Raw genomic sequence first — 16,725 nt, forward strand, 5'->3', positions numbered from 1 at the left:
TTACGTTTTCAGTCATGAATTTTATTTTCACTCTATTAATTTGACATTATAAAGGCAAAACATGATACCTAAATTGATAAAAAGGTTATCAAGGGTTAGATAACATGTTAATGTAACGTAGGTTACACGGAGTATTGCGACAAATTTCAATTGTAAATAAATCCTCTTTTATAATTTAGGTATGGTGTTTTCTTTTTCTTTCTTGCAGGAATAGGCCTATTTCAAGGCATATTCATTGTGTTCCTTTTAAGCACATTAGGCCTACACAAATAGGCCTATGTGAAGTTCATGATTTGCGACATACGGTAGGGGTTTTGACCACTCAGTCAACTTCGAAACATCGCTACTTCCAAAATAATACGATTTGAATGATCAAATTTTTAGATATTATAGCCTGTTATGTGTTAAAGATATTCCAATATCATTTCCTTATAGGCCTATTACGATCCACATTGGTACAATATATTAAGTTGAATGGTTGCGACAGGATTTTCGCCGAATTGCTCGTTTTTAGTGGTTTTGACCCTGAAGGCATAGGGATTGTAGCCTAAGCACAACCCTTCCTGTGTTAAAAACAACTCCTAAATATTAATGCTTCCGCCCGATGAAGGGTGAGAAATTTCCAAAATGTGGACCCTACAAAATCTCCCTTGTATGCAAAAAATGAACTACATTCATCTCAAAAATCGTTTATGTCTCTGAAAAAGTGTCTCTGGTCAACCGCGCAAATTTTTCCCTCGGTTTTCTATCCCGGTTTTCTATTTGTTAGGCCTAGCCTATGGGGGATTTACTGTATTAACTCGGGTGTTAAAAGTAACACCGGTTGGAGCCAATAGAGGACCGCACCCAGTGCTGTTATTTTTTAACACTTTTGGGTGTTATTTTTACACTGTTGGTGTCAATTTTAACACCTGGAAAGTAAACAATAACACCAAATATGTTTTAAAAAAACAACACCGCTGGGCGCGGTATTAATTTTAGCACCCGAGCGGGCACCCGAGCTTTTGCAGTGTTGATGAAAGTAATATTCAATGAATCAGAAAGAAGGCCTAAGTCAGGAAAAAACAAACCAACTGCATACCGATAAACCTAGTAGGTTTTTCTCGATGACCAATTTGTTTATCGCCGCCCTACTGGCAAAAAACAAAGTTTTTATCCAGACCCAGTGCCATCTGAGACGAGTATCTCAGCTTGTCATACCCGTGCACCTATCGAGTATCTGCTATCGCCCAATCCTAAGTTGGGAATCTCGATAGCCGGAGCATCGAGTGAGGAAATTTGTAAGTAAGCCTAAAAATAAAATTACAAACTTTTTTTTTTAAGAATTCAAAGATTACTTTATTATATTACACGCAGAGGGTTTGTTGTGGCAGTTAGCCGGCGATAGCCGAAACCAAAAAGATACAGACACAGCAAAGATACAAACAAATCAAAGCAAAGCATGAAAGGGTGCTTAGCATGTTACTATTGTTAGCCTGCAGGTTGGGTTAGGCCGGCGCTAAGCTTCCGCATGCACTGACGTTATGCCTTTAAATCATGCTTTTTATCATATTTTCTATTTTTTATAGGAAATAAATTACATCCAATTCTCCATGATATCCAAGCATATAAGCTTGCTCAATCAGTGCATAGCCATTGTTCATACATACTCACGATATAACAATGTTTCTGATTGGATTTGGGCCCTTTTTTGCTGGTCATAAATTCCGTTTATGACCAGTACGCAGGGCATATTACAAGCTGCGTCATGCAGCGTTGGAACCCAATTAACACGATCCACGATTTGCTAGTGCTGCGTACACGCGCATGTTAACACGATCCACGATTTGCTAGTGCTGCGTACACGCGCATGTCACCACGCCCATCTCACGCGGAGCGAAAAAGATGACGCGTATCACACATTGATTCCCGGCCGTGGCGTTGACCTCATGAGCCGAGCTGCTTCCTGCAAGTGCAAGTAGGCCTACTCATCTTCTTCCAATTTATGAAGGAAAACGGTATGGAAATGTTATTTAAACTTGTAAACCCTTATTATTTTCATCTGTATTGAATTGCTAAGCCTAAGAATGTTGGGTATGTATGAACGGGGTTCATTCATAGGATTGAGGGCATGAGCCATGATCGCTGTTTATGCCCTCAATCCTATGAATGAACCCCTAATTGACGCACATGACGCAATATGCAGGCATGCCCGCATGCATCATGTGCATGATGTTGTAAAATTGAATGAATTCATGCAATGCATGAGACCCAGACTGCCCCAGAAAAAAACCCACTGATTTGGGGTATCGGACATCAGCGAGCAAGGCTCGGGGTTGTTCGATCCAGTGTGCTGGAAGGGAGGGGAACAATGGTTTAGGCATTGTTAGGCCTAGGTACTAGTACTATAGCAAAAATATTTAATGCTCGATTATGAGAGCCAACTTGGGTACGCACAGTTATTTGCGTCCAGCATACTAGGCAAAGACCGGCGCTTACGCTAAAACACAGCTTTTGAGAAATGACCAATCACACGGTCGTTGCTAGGCAAGGTCAAGGTTCGGTCATGCAGGTCGCGCGATTGTGTTATTCTATGAAAAGTACACTGACGTAGTAGATTAAGGTACACCCTCTCATGATCGAGAATTTGTTATTTTGGCTATAGTAGATGCGCCCCCATGCGCCCTCACAAAACAGTTGCCTCAACACGTTGACATCACTGCCACATCACAGTGAAAAATGGTTCATACATACACGCTATGTAACAGCGCGCGTGATTGGTCGAGAGCCGGGCATAAAAAGCGTTTATGCCCGGTGTCCCGGATGTGCGATCGCCGGGTAGGAAAAATGAAGGAAAATCATGACTTTTAATAATGTTACATGTAATTTGTTGTTATTATTTTGATGAAATGAATGTTCTTGTATGTATGAACAAGCGGCCCCTCGGGCATTAACAACCGTTTAGTCATGAAAATATATGAATGAACCCCTAATTTAGGCCTAGGTACTAGTAGACTCAGGCAAGCAGGTTAAATTTGGTTCAACTACAAGTTACATCAATTTACAAGTGTGTATAAAAGCTAATAGGCTTAGGCCTACCTGAAAATGAAATAATTAAGTCATGGCCTAACCTAGTGTAAGCATAAGCATGCGGCCCCTTCACTTCAGGGCCTCATCCCTAGTTGGTATCGGAATTAGATTCAGATGGTCCAAATTATTTTGCAGTCAACAAAGGCAAGGTGCTCAGCTCCTAAATGTGCAAATGTCAATCCAAACTTTAATAAAAAAATTTGATAAAAAATCTTATAAACAAAAATGTTCAGAGTTCTGGTTAATGCTGCCCTGGATTATGTGCCCGATCGTGATGTACACATTCACAATCACACCACAGTCTTAAATGCCTTGCAATAATGATAAAGTTGTGCAAAAGGTCAAACAGTCGCATACAATCTTGTAACCGCACATTTATATGCTTGACACATACTAGCTTGAAATAATTCTGAATATTTGTACTAAACATGTTAAAAGTATAGGTCCTAGGCCTAGGCCTAAAGTTGAAAATGACTAATTTATCAATTTACCTTTCGCATCAAGGTTAAATAATGTTTTAAAATGCTATTCTGTTATAGCAAGTTAAATTTTTTTTTTTTTATAGTAGATGGTCTAAGGCTTTTCTTCATCAGTGATATTAATGCTTTTAAATTGTCGCTGGGATGACAAAACCTAGCATCTCAACCTTTGGTGAAAATCATAATTTGTTATTGATTGTACCTAGCAAGCCATACTGTCAATAGATCTGCAAAAAGGTACTCGCTGTAAAAAGGTTTGATCAATGCCATAATAAATGTTAAACTTTATTAGAGTGAAAAACCTCAAATCTCAAACAATTTAAACCATGTAACCCAATTTTGGTGTCTTTCTTTCATTAGTGCAGCACTGATTTGTTTGTTTATTTTTTTTTGCCCTCCTTCACCATGTTCACTTTTTTGAGATACAAGGATTTTGTACCCCCCAGCAACCTTAAGCATGTATGGGTCTCGACACAGAATCTCACAGATCCAATATTATCTGTGGGACAGTTAATTTTACTTGGTGATTTCTCCTATCCCTTTCACAAACTTGACAGTTTATGTCAGAGAAGCAAAGAGTACAATATTATTTCTCTTGTCTCCTTGTAGTACTTCATGATTGTTCTACTGTTTTAGATCAGCAACTCAAATGGTAAAGAAGATGTCTACTCCTGGCCGTATTGAACCTGATTTAATGGTCAGCACCATAAGGGAACTTCAACAGGGTAGGTGGGAAATCCATTTACAGTCAATATATTACTTTATTTAGAATATTTTAATCTGAAAAGAGAGATGAAGCTCTTCCCTTTACATTCAAACTATTAAACTTGCAGGTATTATGATTAATTGATTATGGCCTCAAAAATAGACATTAGATCACCAATTTATTATGCAACTTAAATATAAGGCTTGTTTTGCCAAACAAACATCTGACATTCTGATAAACACATAAAATTCAACTATTACATCAGATTTTGGAGACAATCATCAAAAAGCATGATTTGGACCCACATTTTTTTGGACAACAACAAAATATCAACCCTATAATTTTTTTTCTTACTGACTTTCAACAACTAGATTATAAAGTGATTTTGATTTTGAGAACAAATTGAAGATCTAGGAGGGCATTTTATATTTTGTTTGAATTTTTACCAACCTTAAAAACATCCATCAAAAATGGTTGAAAATGCTCAGTTTTTCAAGTTCAAGACCAAAGAAAATTTGTCTGGGATTTGAATCCTGTTTCAGCAAAATTTTCTGTGATCCCCTCTTTTGTAGAGGTATAGGCCTAGCAGTTGTCATTGTGACATTATTTTTGTGGGTAAATCAATATATATAGTTACCTTGAACTACATAAAATAACTCATGTGATAACCTAGAGACGAGTACACAGCACCCATGACAATAAAGGGAAATGCAACCGTACCAGATTTTGCCCACAAGATGGCAAAAGGCTGGCAGCAACTATTGTTAGTTGGTCTTTTTTACTCCATATAACTGTTTCTCTCTCTCTGTGTCAGGTGGCGCTGTGTAGCGCTGCTGTGGTCTTCACAAGAGTACGCCATCTCACTCGATCTGATGCCAAGTGCGTTGCACCTTGCATTCCCTGGTTAGAAACCAGCTTCACGTCATTAGTCCAAGATGTTGGTGGACGTCCTCTTCCTCGCTTGCCTTCCATAGCCCCTTGCAAAATCTGTTTTTCTACACCTCCATGTTTCCTGACAATGTGGCCAAAGTACTTCAGCTTTCTCTCCATTATGCCGCTTCTGATGGTTAGACTAGTACCAATCTTGTCGAGGATCCAGGAATTTGTTCTCCTGTCTTTCCATGTCACTCGTAGAAGCCTCCTGTAACACCACATCTCAAAAGCATCTACTCTTTTCCTATCATTCTTGGTCATAGCCCAAGACTCGCATCCATAAGTGGCAATGGAAAACACAGTTGCACTGAAGTAGGCGTACCTTGAGGTCAATGGATAGGCCTCTGCTTTTCCATATGCTTGACATGCCCTGCACAGTTGTCCTTGCAATAGCCAGTCTTCTCTTAATTTCAGTTGTGCTGTCACCACTGTTGTTAATCATTGAACCCAGATATTCAAATTGCTTCACCTCCTCAATCTGCTGTCCATCTATCACAAACTCATCACTTTTCCGCTCTCTGTCTACAACCATTATTTTTGTCTTCTTTGTGTTCAGGAGAAGGTGTTTTTCTTCGCTGGCCTCTTTGATGCGCTTCAAAAGATCAATCAGCTCTACTCTGCTGCTACAAATAAGAGTGGTATCATCGGCGTACCTCAGGTTAGTAATTCTTGTACCGCCAAACTTCACTCCACCTTCAAACCCCTCCAAAGCTGTTCTCATTATGTCTTCAGAGTAGATGTTAAATAGGTTTGGTGATAGCACACAGCCCTGTCGTAAGCCTCTTCCAATCTTGAACCAATCTGTGTCTCCACTACTTGTTCTGACTGCCGATTCTTGGTCTTCATATAAGCAGCTGATCAGATCCACAAGATGACTTGGGAAACCCATCTTTTCATAGTTTCCCACATCTGAGGGTGGCTAACACAGTCAAAAGCTTTACTGTAATCTATGAAGCACATGTAAAGAGGAAGTCTATGCTCTCTGCATTTCTCAATCACATTCCTGATATTGACAATTTGGTCCCTAGTACCCCTTCCTTCACGAAATCCTGCCTGCTCATCAGCTATTTCTTGCTCCATTTTGTACTTCATTCTCTTGATGATGATCTTCAGAAGCACTTTACTTGCATGACAAATCAGGCTGATGGTCGGTGATTGGCACACTCTTTCAAATTTCCTTCTTTGGCAGTGGAATAAATACTGCCCTGCACCAGCTCTCGGCCATTTCTTCTTTTTCCAGATTATACCACATAGACGCCACATTAGGTCTATCCTTCTTTCCCAGTTGCCTTCCACAACTCAGAAGCTACATTATCAATGCCAGGTGACTTAGCATTTTCATTTGTTCCATGGCAAGCTCAACTTCAGATCTCAATGGTGGAGGTTCTTCCTCACTCGTTTCAGACTGTACATACGCCTTGTCATCTTGTGCCTCAAACAGCTGGGAACTATACTGAACCCATCGCCTTTTGATGTCTACACTTTCGGTAAGAGTGTTACCTCTCTCATCATTTATAACATCCATCCTGGGGGTCCACTTCTTGGTAAGTTCTTTGGCAATACCAAAAGCTATTTTTGAGTCACTGTTTACTATAAGAATATCCCACCATATCCCAACTGTTTACTATAAGAATATCCCACCAAACACAATTTTAAATATTTTTAAAATCATGGAATAAACATATTATGTGTTACACGAATACTTTGGTTACATGTTTATTACGTGTTTACATTTTAAACATGTTATATGTTTTGGTTTGGGATCAAACATTTTAATAACATTTAAATGCTAGGCTATAAAAAGGTCATCAACATGTTTTTAAAATGTTTTATAGAAACACAAGAGCAGTGTTTTTAAAATGTTGTCAAAATTTTATTGCAAAATATTATTGGGCAAACATCATTTTTGCCAAATATGTTGTAACCACCATGTAACATTATTGTTAGAATATATATATATTTTGAATGTCATTAAAACATTTTATACCTAAATATACCCTTTATATACAACGTTTAAACGTTTCTATCAAAAGTTTTGTGTTTGCTGAGAAAATACTTGTACAAATAGAAAAGAAAATGTTAGTCAGACTGAAGGAAAATTCCTGGATGGGAAACATTGCATCAATATTTGCAGCCTGTGTACATACATTGACAGTTAATATGCCCATTTAGCAATTTGATCATTTACTTTTGTAGAGAAAGCAAGACAAGAGAAAACACTTACTGATCTCAGGAGGACAAGAACACAGCTGGAACGAAAAAGTGAAGCAGGTATTAAATATGAGAATAAATCAAATATGACATCATAATATTTAATAATGTATGTGAGAGAGGCACAGAATACTTTAATTCTATGGAGAGAGTGAAGTAGAAAAGAGATAGCTTGGACAACTTTTTAGGAGTTCAAGCATCAAGCTCTGTGGGTACATAAGTTACACTATATTTATTAGGCACAGAGCCCTAATGCAATAAATGGCTGGTGGCGGAAATTCTTTACCCAGGTGCTGAATCTTGTAGTAAGTTGAAATCAAGAATTGGGAGGCATTCACATTCTGATATGATAAAATACCAATAAGTAATTCCATGAACATGTGAATCATAAATGAAGTCACAGTTTGTCAGAGACAGTAGCTATTAATTCACCCAACCCAGCCACCTTCGTCTGGTTATGAGACTGAGCTCTAATAGTCATGATTCTAAGCTGACAATATCAATGATCATAATTGGCATACTTTTTGTGTGCACTTTGTTTCATAAGTTGTACATGTATATTAAGAGGTAATGATTTTGTTTGTTTGTTTTGTCTGATAAACTTAGGAATAAGAGAGCTCCATTTGGTCAAAGAAAAAAATGAAAAGCTGATGGAGACTCTGAAGATAGCAGAGCATAAATTGGAGTTGTCACAAAAAGAGTTGGATCGGTGAGTAGCCTTACTTAATACTAGCCTGTTCATTTGTAAGGGTGTGTTAGTTGCTATCAGAGGTATATGTTACTACATGTTTTATTTTATATTTAGTATACTTTGATACTGGTAAAAATACACGCAAAATGTCATAATAATATATTGCACATAAGCCAAACAAAATTGTTTCGCTTGCCCAAGATCGCATTAGTTGGAGAAAGCTTGTAGTCGCATGACATAAGATATAACTATACAAATTAGACTTGACTGACGTACCATTGAAAATATTGGGATGGACAGTTGCTTAATCACCTAAGACCACCCGCCTCCAAATATGTTATTATTGTTGCTATCAGCAGTAGATAGTATACTGCATCACTTAATGATAGCACACTGATTTTAAGTTGTATTCACAGTAGATAGCAGCTATACTGCATGTTACTATCAGTAAAAGCACACCAAAGTTGCTATCAATTGTATAATAAGGTTACCCATGTTGCTGTTGTTGCTATCAGCAGTAGATAGCAACAACAGCAGCTACATGTTACTATCAGCACACTAATATGAAGTTACTATCAGCAGTAGATAGCACACTGAGCTATAGTGCATGACTGCATGTTACTATCAGTAATAGCACACAAATATGAAATTTCTATCAGCAGTAGATAGCATGATACATACATGTACAATCAGTAGTAGCACACTGACATTAAGTTGCTGTCAGAAGAAGATGTAATAATGCATTATACTATCTGTACTCATGTAGTACTAGCACACTAATATGAAGTTGCTATCAGTATTAGTAGATAGATAGCAAACTGCATGTTACTATCAGTAACAGCACACTATTAATGAAGAAACAGGAACAATGACAAATCCCCTGGTTCAGATGGATTTTACAGTTTTACTACATTAAGCGTCAGGTCATTATAATTTATATAGGAGAAAATATCCATCTGATATATGATTTGCTTAACTTTATGGAAGAAAATAAAGTCCCTGGTATGTTATTTCCATATTTACAAAATGAAAATGAAAGAAGGGATACCATTATTTCTTCTGTTCCAAAATGAAGTCAAGTTGTATTTGCCTATAATTTTCACAATTTTGCTATCAGTAATTATGAGTAATAGCATACTAATATGCAGCTGCTATCAGCAGTAGATAGCATACTGCAATACTGGTTGTAAATATACAATAAACTATCTACTGCTGATAACAACTTCATAATTTGTGTGCTAGTACTGATAGTAACATACAGTATGACTACTGCAGATTGGTGTGCTATAAAATTGATAGTAACATGCTTACGCAGTATGCTATCTACTGTAGATAGCAACTTAATATTGGTGTGCGATTACTGTAGTAACATTGGCACACTAATATGAAATTGCTACCAGCAGAAGATAGCATACTGCATGTTACTATCAGTAACAGTACACCAAAGCATTAGGGGTTACTACATATTGTTGCTACCAACAGTAGATAGCTTACTATCAGTAACAGCACACTAATAAGAAGTTGCTATCAGCAGCACACTAATATGAAGTTGCTATCAGTATAGTTTGATCAGCTTGTAACCGGTGGGCCTTAATGCCATTTTGATAACTGTTTTGTGACATCTTCTCAAAAGCATCACAAATTATTTAAAGTCCTATACTTTATCTACTTTCTTTAACACACAAATTATAGATCATACAGGTCAAATATATCGCTCTTAACGTCGGTCTCCCGGGTCGGTCTACTTTTCGGCGTAGTGATAAAAGTCTAGCAATTCCCGCCAATTACGAGCTGATCAAAGTCATCAAACTATTTTTCAACATTTTAGTCAACAGATTCGAAACAAAGATCTAGAATGCAAGATTGATGCTTTGTCAAAAGAAATTGAAGAGGAGAAAGACCGTCAGCAGAGAGAAGTGTAAGTTTCTTTACCATGATAGTATATAGGCATGAAGATGTGTCACACAATGTGACAGAAAACATCCATGGCAAATCTTTGTTGTGTGAAGCAATTTTACTAGTTACAGTTCATGGGCTACTGTAACAGATGTATATATTTACATATCTTTTTGACCAAAAATATCAAAAGATTTATACAAAATTAATTACTAACACACATACACATTACACACCCACCCACTCAAAGCAACATAATGTTTAGAAAAGAATATACAGAGTATTTGTGACACGATCAAGGGAAATGAGTCGGATGTCGCTAATATTGATTTTGAGATATTGGCAAAGAAAGTGTTAACATTCTTTTGTTTTATATTGTTTTCAGCGATTGACAACTTGATGTAACTTCGCAACGAAGGGTCGTATCAACATGGAGTTTTCAGTTTCAGAGACCAGGGTCGACATGTGACTCATTCCCCTTGATCATGTCACATTTGATGATGACATAATGTCATACTGGCAACTGCTTTTTATGTCTATGCATGGTTATGACATCAGTATTGTTTTATCAGCACTCAAAATATCAATCTCAAGAGTTGCTAGAAAAATATGCTAGATACATGTAGTTAGGATAGATAGTACTAAAACCATCTAACAAGAGATCACACAAAATGGAGTTTGATATTTGGATGATCCAGTCTTGACTTTGATCATGTTCGTAGGGATGTTTTACTCCTAATCAACATTTACATACACATACCTTGCTAAATCACTGACAACTAACCTGTTTTGTATAATGACATTTTCAATGCAGGGAAGATTTCCAAACCAAGCTTGCTCAACTAGCAGACCAGTTCATTCAAGCTAAGACTTATTATGTGAGTATGCATAACCTAGCAGCACTCAAATATTTAGATAGATCTGACATTATAAGAGAAATGGTTGGGTTCTATAAAGGAGATCCCAAGGATTGATATTAGGGGTGTCATTTCTGCCCCATTTGCATGATTTTTCAGGGGGGTGGGTACCCAAAACGTTTGTTTCTTTACTCTTAAGATCGATAAATAGTGCTGTTTTTTTTAGTTAAATGGCTGATACTTGAAAAATATGTTTCCTGGTATCCCGCTTGCCAAAATAAATTGAAAATGTAAAGTTGGGGGTCTGTATGGTGTGAACTAAAAATCCATCATTTCCATAAAAAGTTTGGATTTAGAGCAACATGGCAAATATTTTTAGAATTTTGAAAAGGTAAAAAACGGCACAATTTAAGGAATACTGTAGAGCATGCATGTCTTGAACTGGAGATCTGAAGCTGAAGAACTGAGTGCCAGAGAGAAGCAAATGAAAGATCTTATGAATAAGAACTATTAGAAGGTTGTCAGAGAAGCATGATCCAGGGCTCTCTTAGTGGGTATTTTTGATTCTAGCATCCTCTTCATAGGGTATGGTTCTATTGAATCTATTGTGGATATCTATTGATATCCACAAAAAAGCTTATTCAATAAAATTGAAGCTTTTCCAGACATTGAATTTGCATTACACGTAGCCCCATAGGATCCAGTGTTGTAATTTTGGGCTACCGACAGCCTGAGGATACAAATTGGATGATATCTTGAAACGATTGAATCTGCAAGATTTTGCCACTGCTCATCGAGATGGCAGAGATAGTGGTGGAATGTCTCCTCACATCTTAAGTTTCTATCTTATGGGGACAAAATTGATGCACTTAGAAAATCCAAATCCGAGCTAGATTCGGAATCCTATTTCATAGTCGATGTTGGAGCTATGAGGCTATGGATCACAAAGTGCCTTTAAATGCTGCCAATACTTACCCTGTTAATAGTATACTGTATTTCGTCAAATAAACGCCCCCGGGGGCGTTACATTTTTCCAAGGGGGGTCGTTTATTAGAGGTCATTTTTAGCACGACAATTCCCGTTAAAATCATTAGGCTTAAAAGTCACGCTAAAATGACGAACTATGAACTTTTGACACTAACTTTTGGTTCACTTCCGGGTTGCCGATGCAGATTTTCGCCATTTATTGCTGCTATTATCAACCATGTGAGCAACTTGGTAAGCTTACTACACAAGATAGCATGGAAATATCGGAATTTTTGAAACATCTTGGTTGAAAAAAGTGGTGGGGGCGTTTATTTGAGGGGGGGCGACTATTTGATCGAAATACGGTACTAATGTACAAACTCCCCCACCAGGAGAAAGGATACATTAGTGTCATACAAGTAGTAAAGTGTATAATATTGATTATCATAGAAGTAACATTATTAAAACATTCATTTTACATCCCATGATTAATAGATGGACAATAATCTAGCCAAGGAAATGTCTTCAATAAAGAAAACCAAGAATTCTATGGAAAACGAAGGTAAGTGGCAATAATTTGTACATTATCAAAGCTTTCAACTGGGAAATATGCCCGGGAAATATGTATCATAATACAGGTGTTAACATAGGGTTTTTGAATTAAAGAAATGTAATTTTGCATGGTGTATCTTTTAAAACTTTACCCATATAAAATGTGTACGTCACAGTGCAATACTTATTATTCTTAGTCAGTAGATATGGTTTTATAACTTTAATGTGCTAAATCTGATGGTTTCCTGGGCGTCTTCTATCAGGTGATAGACGACAGTGGGCGCATTGTTGTGGAACACACTTGTCAATTATTTTAGGCACACATATGTAGCTTGTTGTAGGCATTGGCCTTGTGTGTAATATGTGCATGTGATCACAGTATGTGCAACTGAAGATGTGAAGTTGTAAATAAGTTTTGTTCATTTTAAAATAAAGGAAATTTTCATGACGGTAACTTAATTTTTGCCAAATAAAACAGTTTATAATTTACAAAATAATATATAACCGACTAAGAATGAGGCATGAGAATAAACAATAGGAATTTTTAGGATATCATATCAGACAGATTGGTCCAATATTTGAGTCCACTGCAATAAAATTATCAATATTCTGTAATTAATAAATGATGTTACCAAGACATGATGTTCACTCTTTTTTTACCAATATTTTGTTATTCAAGCAATAGCTGGTGGAAATGAGGCCGATAAGCTTGCTGATCAATTGCAACAACTGAATCTGCAAAAGGAAGCACTTATCCAAGAAGCTGATCTTAATGGTATTTCTCTGGAACTCCAACATCAGATACTGTAAGTCTTTTTCTTCCAATCAGTTGTTTCTTTTGGCTCTATTTCCTGTTTGTTTGTTTAAGTGGCATGGAAGATGTTTAAATCAAGTTCACAGATATCATAGGGCTAACTGTTGTGTAAGTTTGTACATACAAGTCGAGGGGGTATCAAAACGTTTTTGAAATCCCCCAGAAGTGAAGGAGCTATATCAATGAATTTTTGTCAGTGTAATCATTGGTCCTTATGTGCATATTGTCTGGCAGGTTTAGTACATGGTCCAAGAATTTGACTTGATTGGCCCTAACTTGGGATGACCATAGTGTTGGTAATGTTGTAGATGGTTTCATTTGGACTATGGATCATCTACTTGATGTGTTAGATACTTAAAAGCATGCTCCTATCATCCTGTTATAACAGCAAAATGTTATAAAAGTGTTGATTTACTTTCCAGATTTTATTTGCTTATACAAAATGAATATTTTGTTTTGTGATTTTGTTACAGTGAAACATTCCTAACAGAGAAATCAAATGCAGAAGTGTTTAATAATAAGGTGGTATTGGAAGAAAAACAAATTCAGGAACAAGTACAAAAGTAAGTGATATGCACATCTGCTTAAGCATCCCTCCTTTTTCACTTGATAATTATTAGCATGCAATTTGATTTACAAAATTTACTTTAAAAGACAGTAAAAAATACCTAAGCAGAAAGTTGGCATGTCTGTGGAATTCCTATCACAAGTAATTAACATGTGACTTATTTATCACCTCTGAAATCTGAAGTAGCTTACTTAAAGCATGTATCATGCTATAGTAAATCACAAAGCTTGGCTTTATTTTTCTAGCTTTTTCTGACAAGAGGTGTATATTTTCTGTTGCATTTTGTTTCTACAAGAAAGTGTGTTACACAAATTGTTCATTATTGGTATAAATCTATTTTATAATGTTTATTTATCATACCATGTTGAATCTGATATCTTAACTTATCCAACTTTATTATATACTTGCCCAATAGACTACGAGAAGTCAATGAAGAACTAGCGACAAAACTATTGCAGATAAAGGAACAGAATTCAAATAGACAAGAATGAAACAAGGATATTCAGAAATGGTTTGAAGACACTAATTAAAGATTTGTAACTAAAACAATTTAAATTAAGCTTTAAAGTTGGGACGATGGAAGTCATTATAACAGGTGTATCTAAAGAGTTCAGATGCAAAAAATGATACATCAATTTTTCTCAATTTGAGATCAAAGCAATATAAAGAAAATAATAAGAAAATATACATCCTACTTTTGATCATAGTTTCAAAAGGTTTATCATAGTATTTTTTAAGGTGTCAATTTGAAGCAAGCATTATAACAGCAAAATGTGTGTTGCCCGAAACTCAAATAGTTTGAAAATGGTATTCATTGGCCATTACATCTGAACTCTTCATGTCAAAACACAAAAATGTTTTTAAAAGGTTAAATGCATTTTGGTTTGACCGAAATGTTTTAATAGCATTTTAAATGTCAGATTATATTAAGGTCATGAAAACATTTGCAAAACGTTTTATATGAAAAACACTGCAACTGTCATTGCAAAATATTATTTTTAGCAAACATTTTACAAAATATTTTTTTCAACACTTGAAAAATGTGATTAAAACATTTTTATGTTTTCTGTATGTTTTATGTTTGCTGGGTCTTTGTGAATTTTAGGGAAAGGTAACTGGTTTTATGGAGTAATAATTTTAGTTAATTGCTGTTTAAATAAAAATTTTGTAAGCATGCTTACCCTAATTTCTTTAGAATGATGGCACTCTTCAAATCAGATGCAATAGGTCTAAATTCCTCAGCGATTTGGACAACTTTAGCCTACTTTTAACATATTTTACACTTTTTTTGCATATTTCTAATACTATTCTAAAAACTCATTATACTGCATAGTGGGTAGGAACCAGGAAACACAAAAAAGTTTTTAAAGCGTTATAAACATATTTTGGTTTTAGTCAAATACCATTAAATGTCTGGTTATATAAAGGGCATGAAAACATTCTTAAAATGCTTTATATGAAAAATCTTGTCATTTTTAAAATCTTGTCAAAATGTTATTGCAAAAAAAATTGTTGGCAAATATTGCATTATGTTTTGTCAAGTCTTAATAACATTATGTTAGAATGTTTTTCATGACGTTTTCAAACATGTTTTCTGGATGTTATTATTATGTTCAACTCAATACCTTTTATATAACCTCTTACCTGACATTTAAACGTTTTATTAAAATGTTTTCTGTTTACGGGGTATACCGTTTTTCACAATGATATGGCAGTGACATGCATGCACTTAAAGACGCCAAAAACATGTATGCACAAAACAACTGTCTCAACATATTAATGTCACTACCACATCAGGGTGAAAAATGGTATAGGTGGGTGATAGTGTAGAGGGTAATTACATTCAATGGGGTAGTACAGGGAAACGCATATCGTTACAACAAAAACAATGTATAAATGTCAGACTATTGTTTTTTTATATACCAAGAAATCACAATAATTATTATAGGTACAGTATGAATTTCTCAAGATTTAATGCATTTTCATAGGACCATGATATGTTACATCAAAAGGGTTTTTTTTCTCCCTTTTCTCTCTCAATATATTCTGATATAATGTTGTGTACTGAGGTTTGAAGTAAACCGGTGTTGCATCATGCCAATTATCAGCATTTTGGTACACAAAATATGCATCCACTTGAGTTATCTACCCTATTTTTAAAAAATGTGTAGCTTTGGCACATTTTTTTAATTCATTGAGAAGATCAATAATTATTACTTGACTGTACATATTTGTTAAGATTTAAATCTTACCAGAGATGAAAAAACCAAACAATGCAACATTGGGTGAACTTTGAATTTATGTAAGTTTATTTTACATGGGTACAACTAGCAAGCTGCATTTATTTTGATTTTCTCCTTTAAGAATAACAGTTTGTTCCAATTAATAGTTTTCCAATAATGGAGAAATCTGGTAGGTATCTGTTACATTGAAACATTTTATTATGCGCCTTAAGGGATCTAAAATGAGCGTTTATTGCGTTTTGACAGTATTTTTTGTAGGACATGAGAGCACCTCAGACCTATCGAATTGCATTCTGAATCTGAAGCATGTCTTTCTGATATCAAATAATTTTCATTTTTGAAAATCCCAATATTATACAAATTTTATGACAAATTATAAAAATTTGATATTTTTCAAATTTTTGATATATAACAGTCCTCGAAGTAAATTATATAAATATAATGATATATTCTTAAAGTGTATGTAGCAAGGAGGAAAAGCCGACGGTCAATTGAAAATTTTGACCTTTCATATTGAAGATATGGATTTTTTTCCCAAAAGACCTTTTTTTTTGGTGTTTTGGAAAAAAAATCCATATCTTCAATACTGAAAAGGTCAAAATTTTCAATTGATCGTCGGCTTTTCATCCCACCTACATACACTAATCATCAGATTTATAAAGTTTACTTCAAGTACTGTTAAATATCAAAAATATCAATTTTTAATGATTTGCCATAAAATGTGTATTAAATTGCAAATT

At 35.5% G+C, this 16,725-nt stretch overlaps 1 protein-coding gene across 1 annotated transcript; it reads left to right on the forward strand.

Annotated features, from left to right (window-relative positions):
• Positions 1-1,219: 1,219 nt before the first annotated feature.
• LOC140154333 (uncharacterized) lies at positions 1,220-14,268 on the forward strand. The gene is made up of 10 exons (XM_072176904.1): positions 1,220-1,280; positions 4,185-4,273; positions 7,384-7,458; positions 8,005-8,107; positions 9,918-10,007; positions 10,800-10,863; positions 12,304-12,370; positions 13,040-13,166; positions 13,648-13,737; positions 14,158-14,268. Exons 2-10 carry the CDS (start codon positions 4,198-4,200, stop codon positions 14,231-14,233), a joined length of 768 nt encoding a protein of 255 aa, XP_072033005.1. The 5' UTR covers positions 1,220-1,280; positions 4,185-4,197; the 3' UTR covers positions 14,234-14,268.
• The last annotated feature ends 2,457 nt before the right edge of the window (positions 14,269-16,725 follow it).

This window comes from Amphiura filiformis, chromosome 6 (assembly GCF_039555335.1).
Source record: "Amphiura filiformis chromosome 6, Afil_fr2py, whole genome shotgun sequence".
NCBI classification, from domain to species: Eukaryota; Metazoa; Echinodermata; class Ophiuroidea; order Amphilepidida; family Amphiuridae; genus Amphiura; species Amphiura filiformis.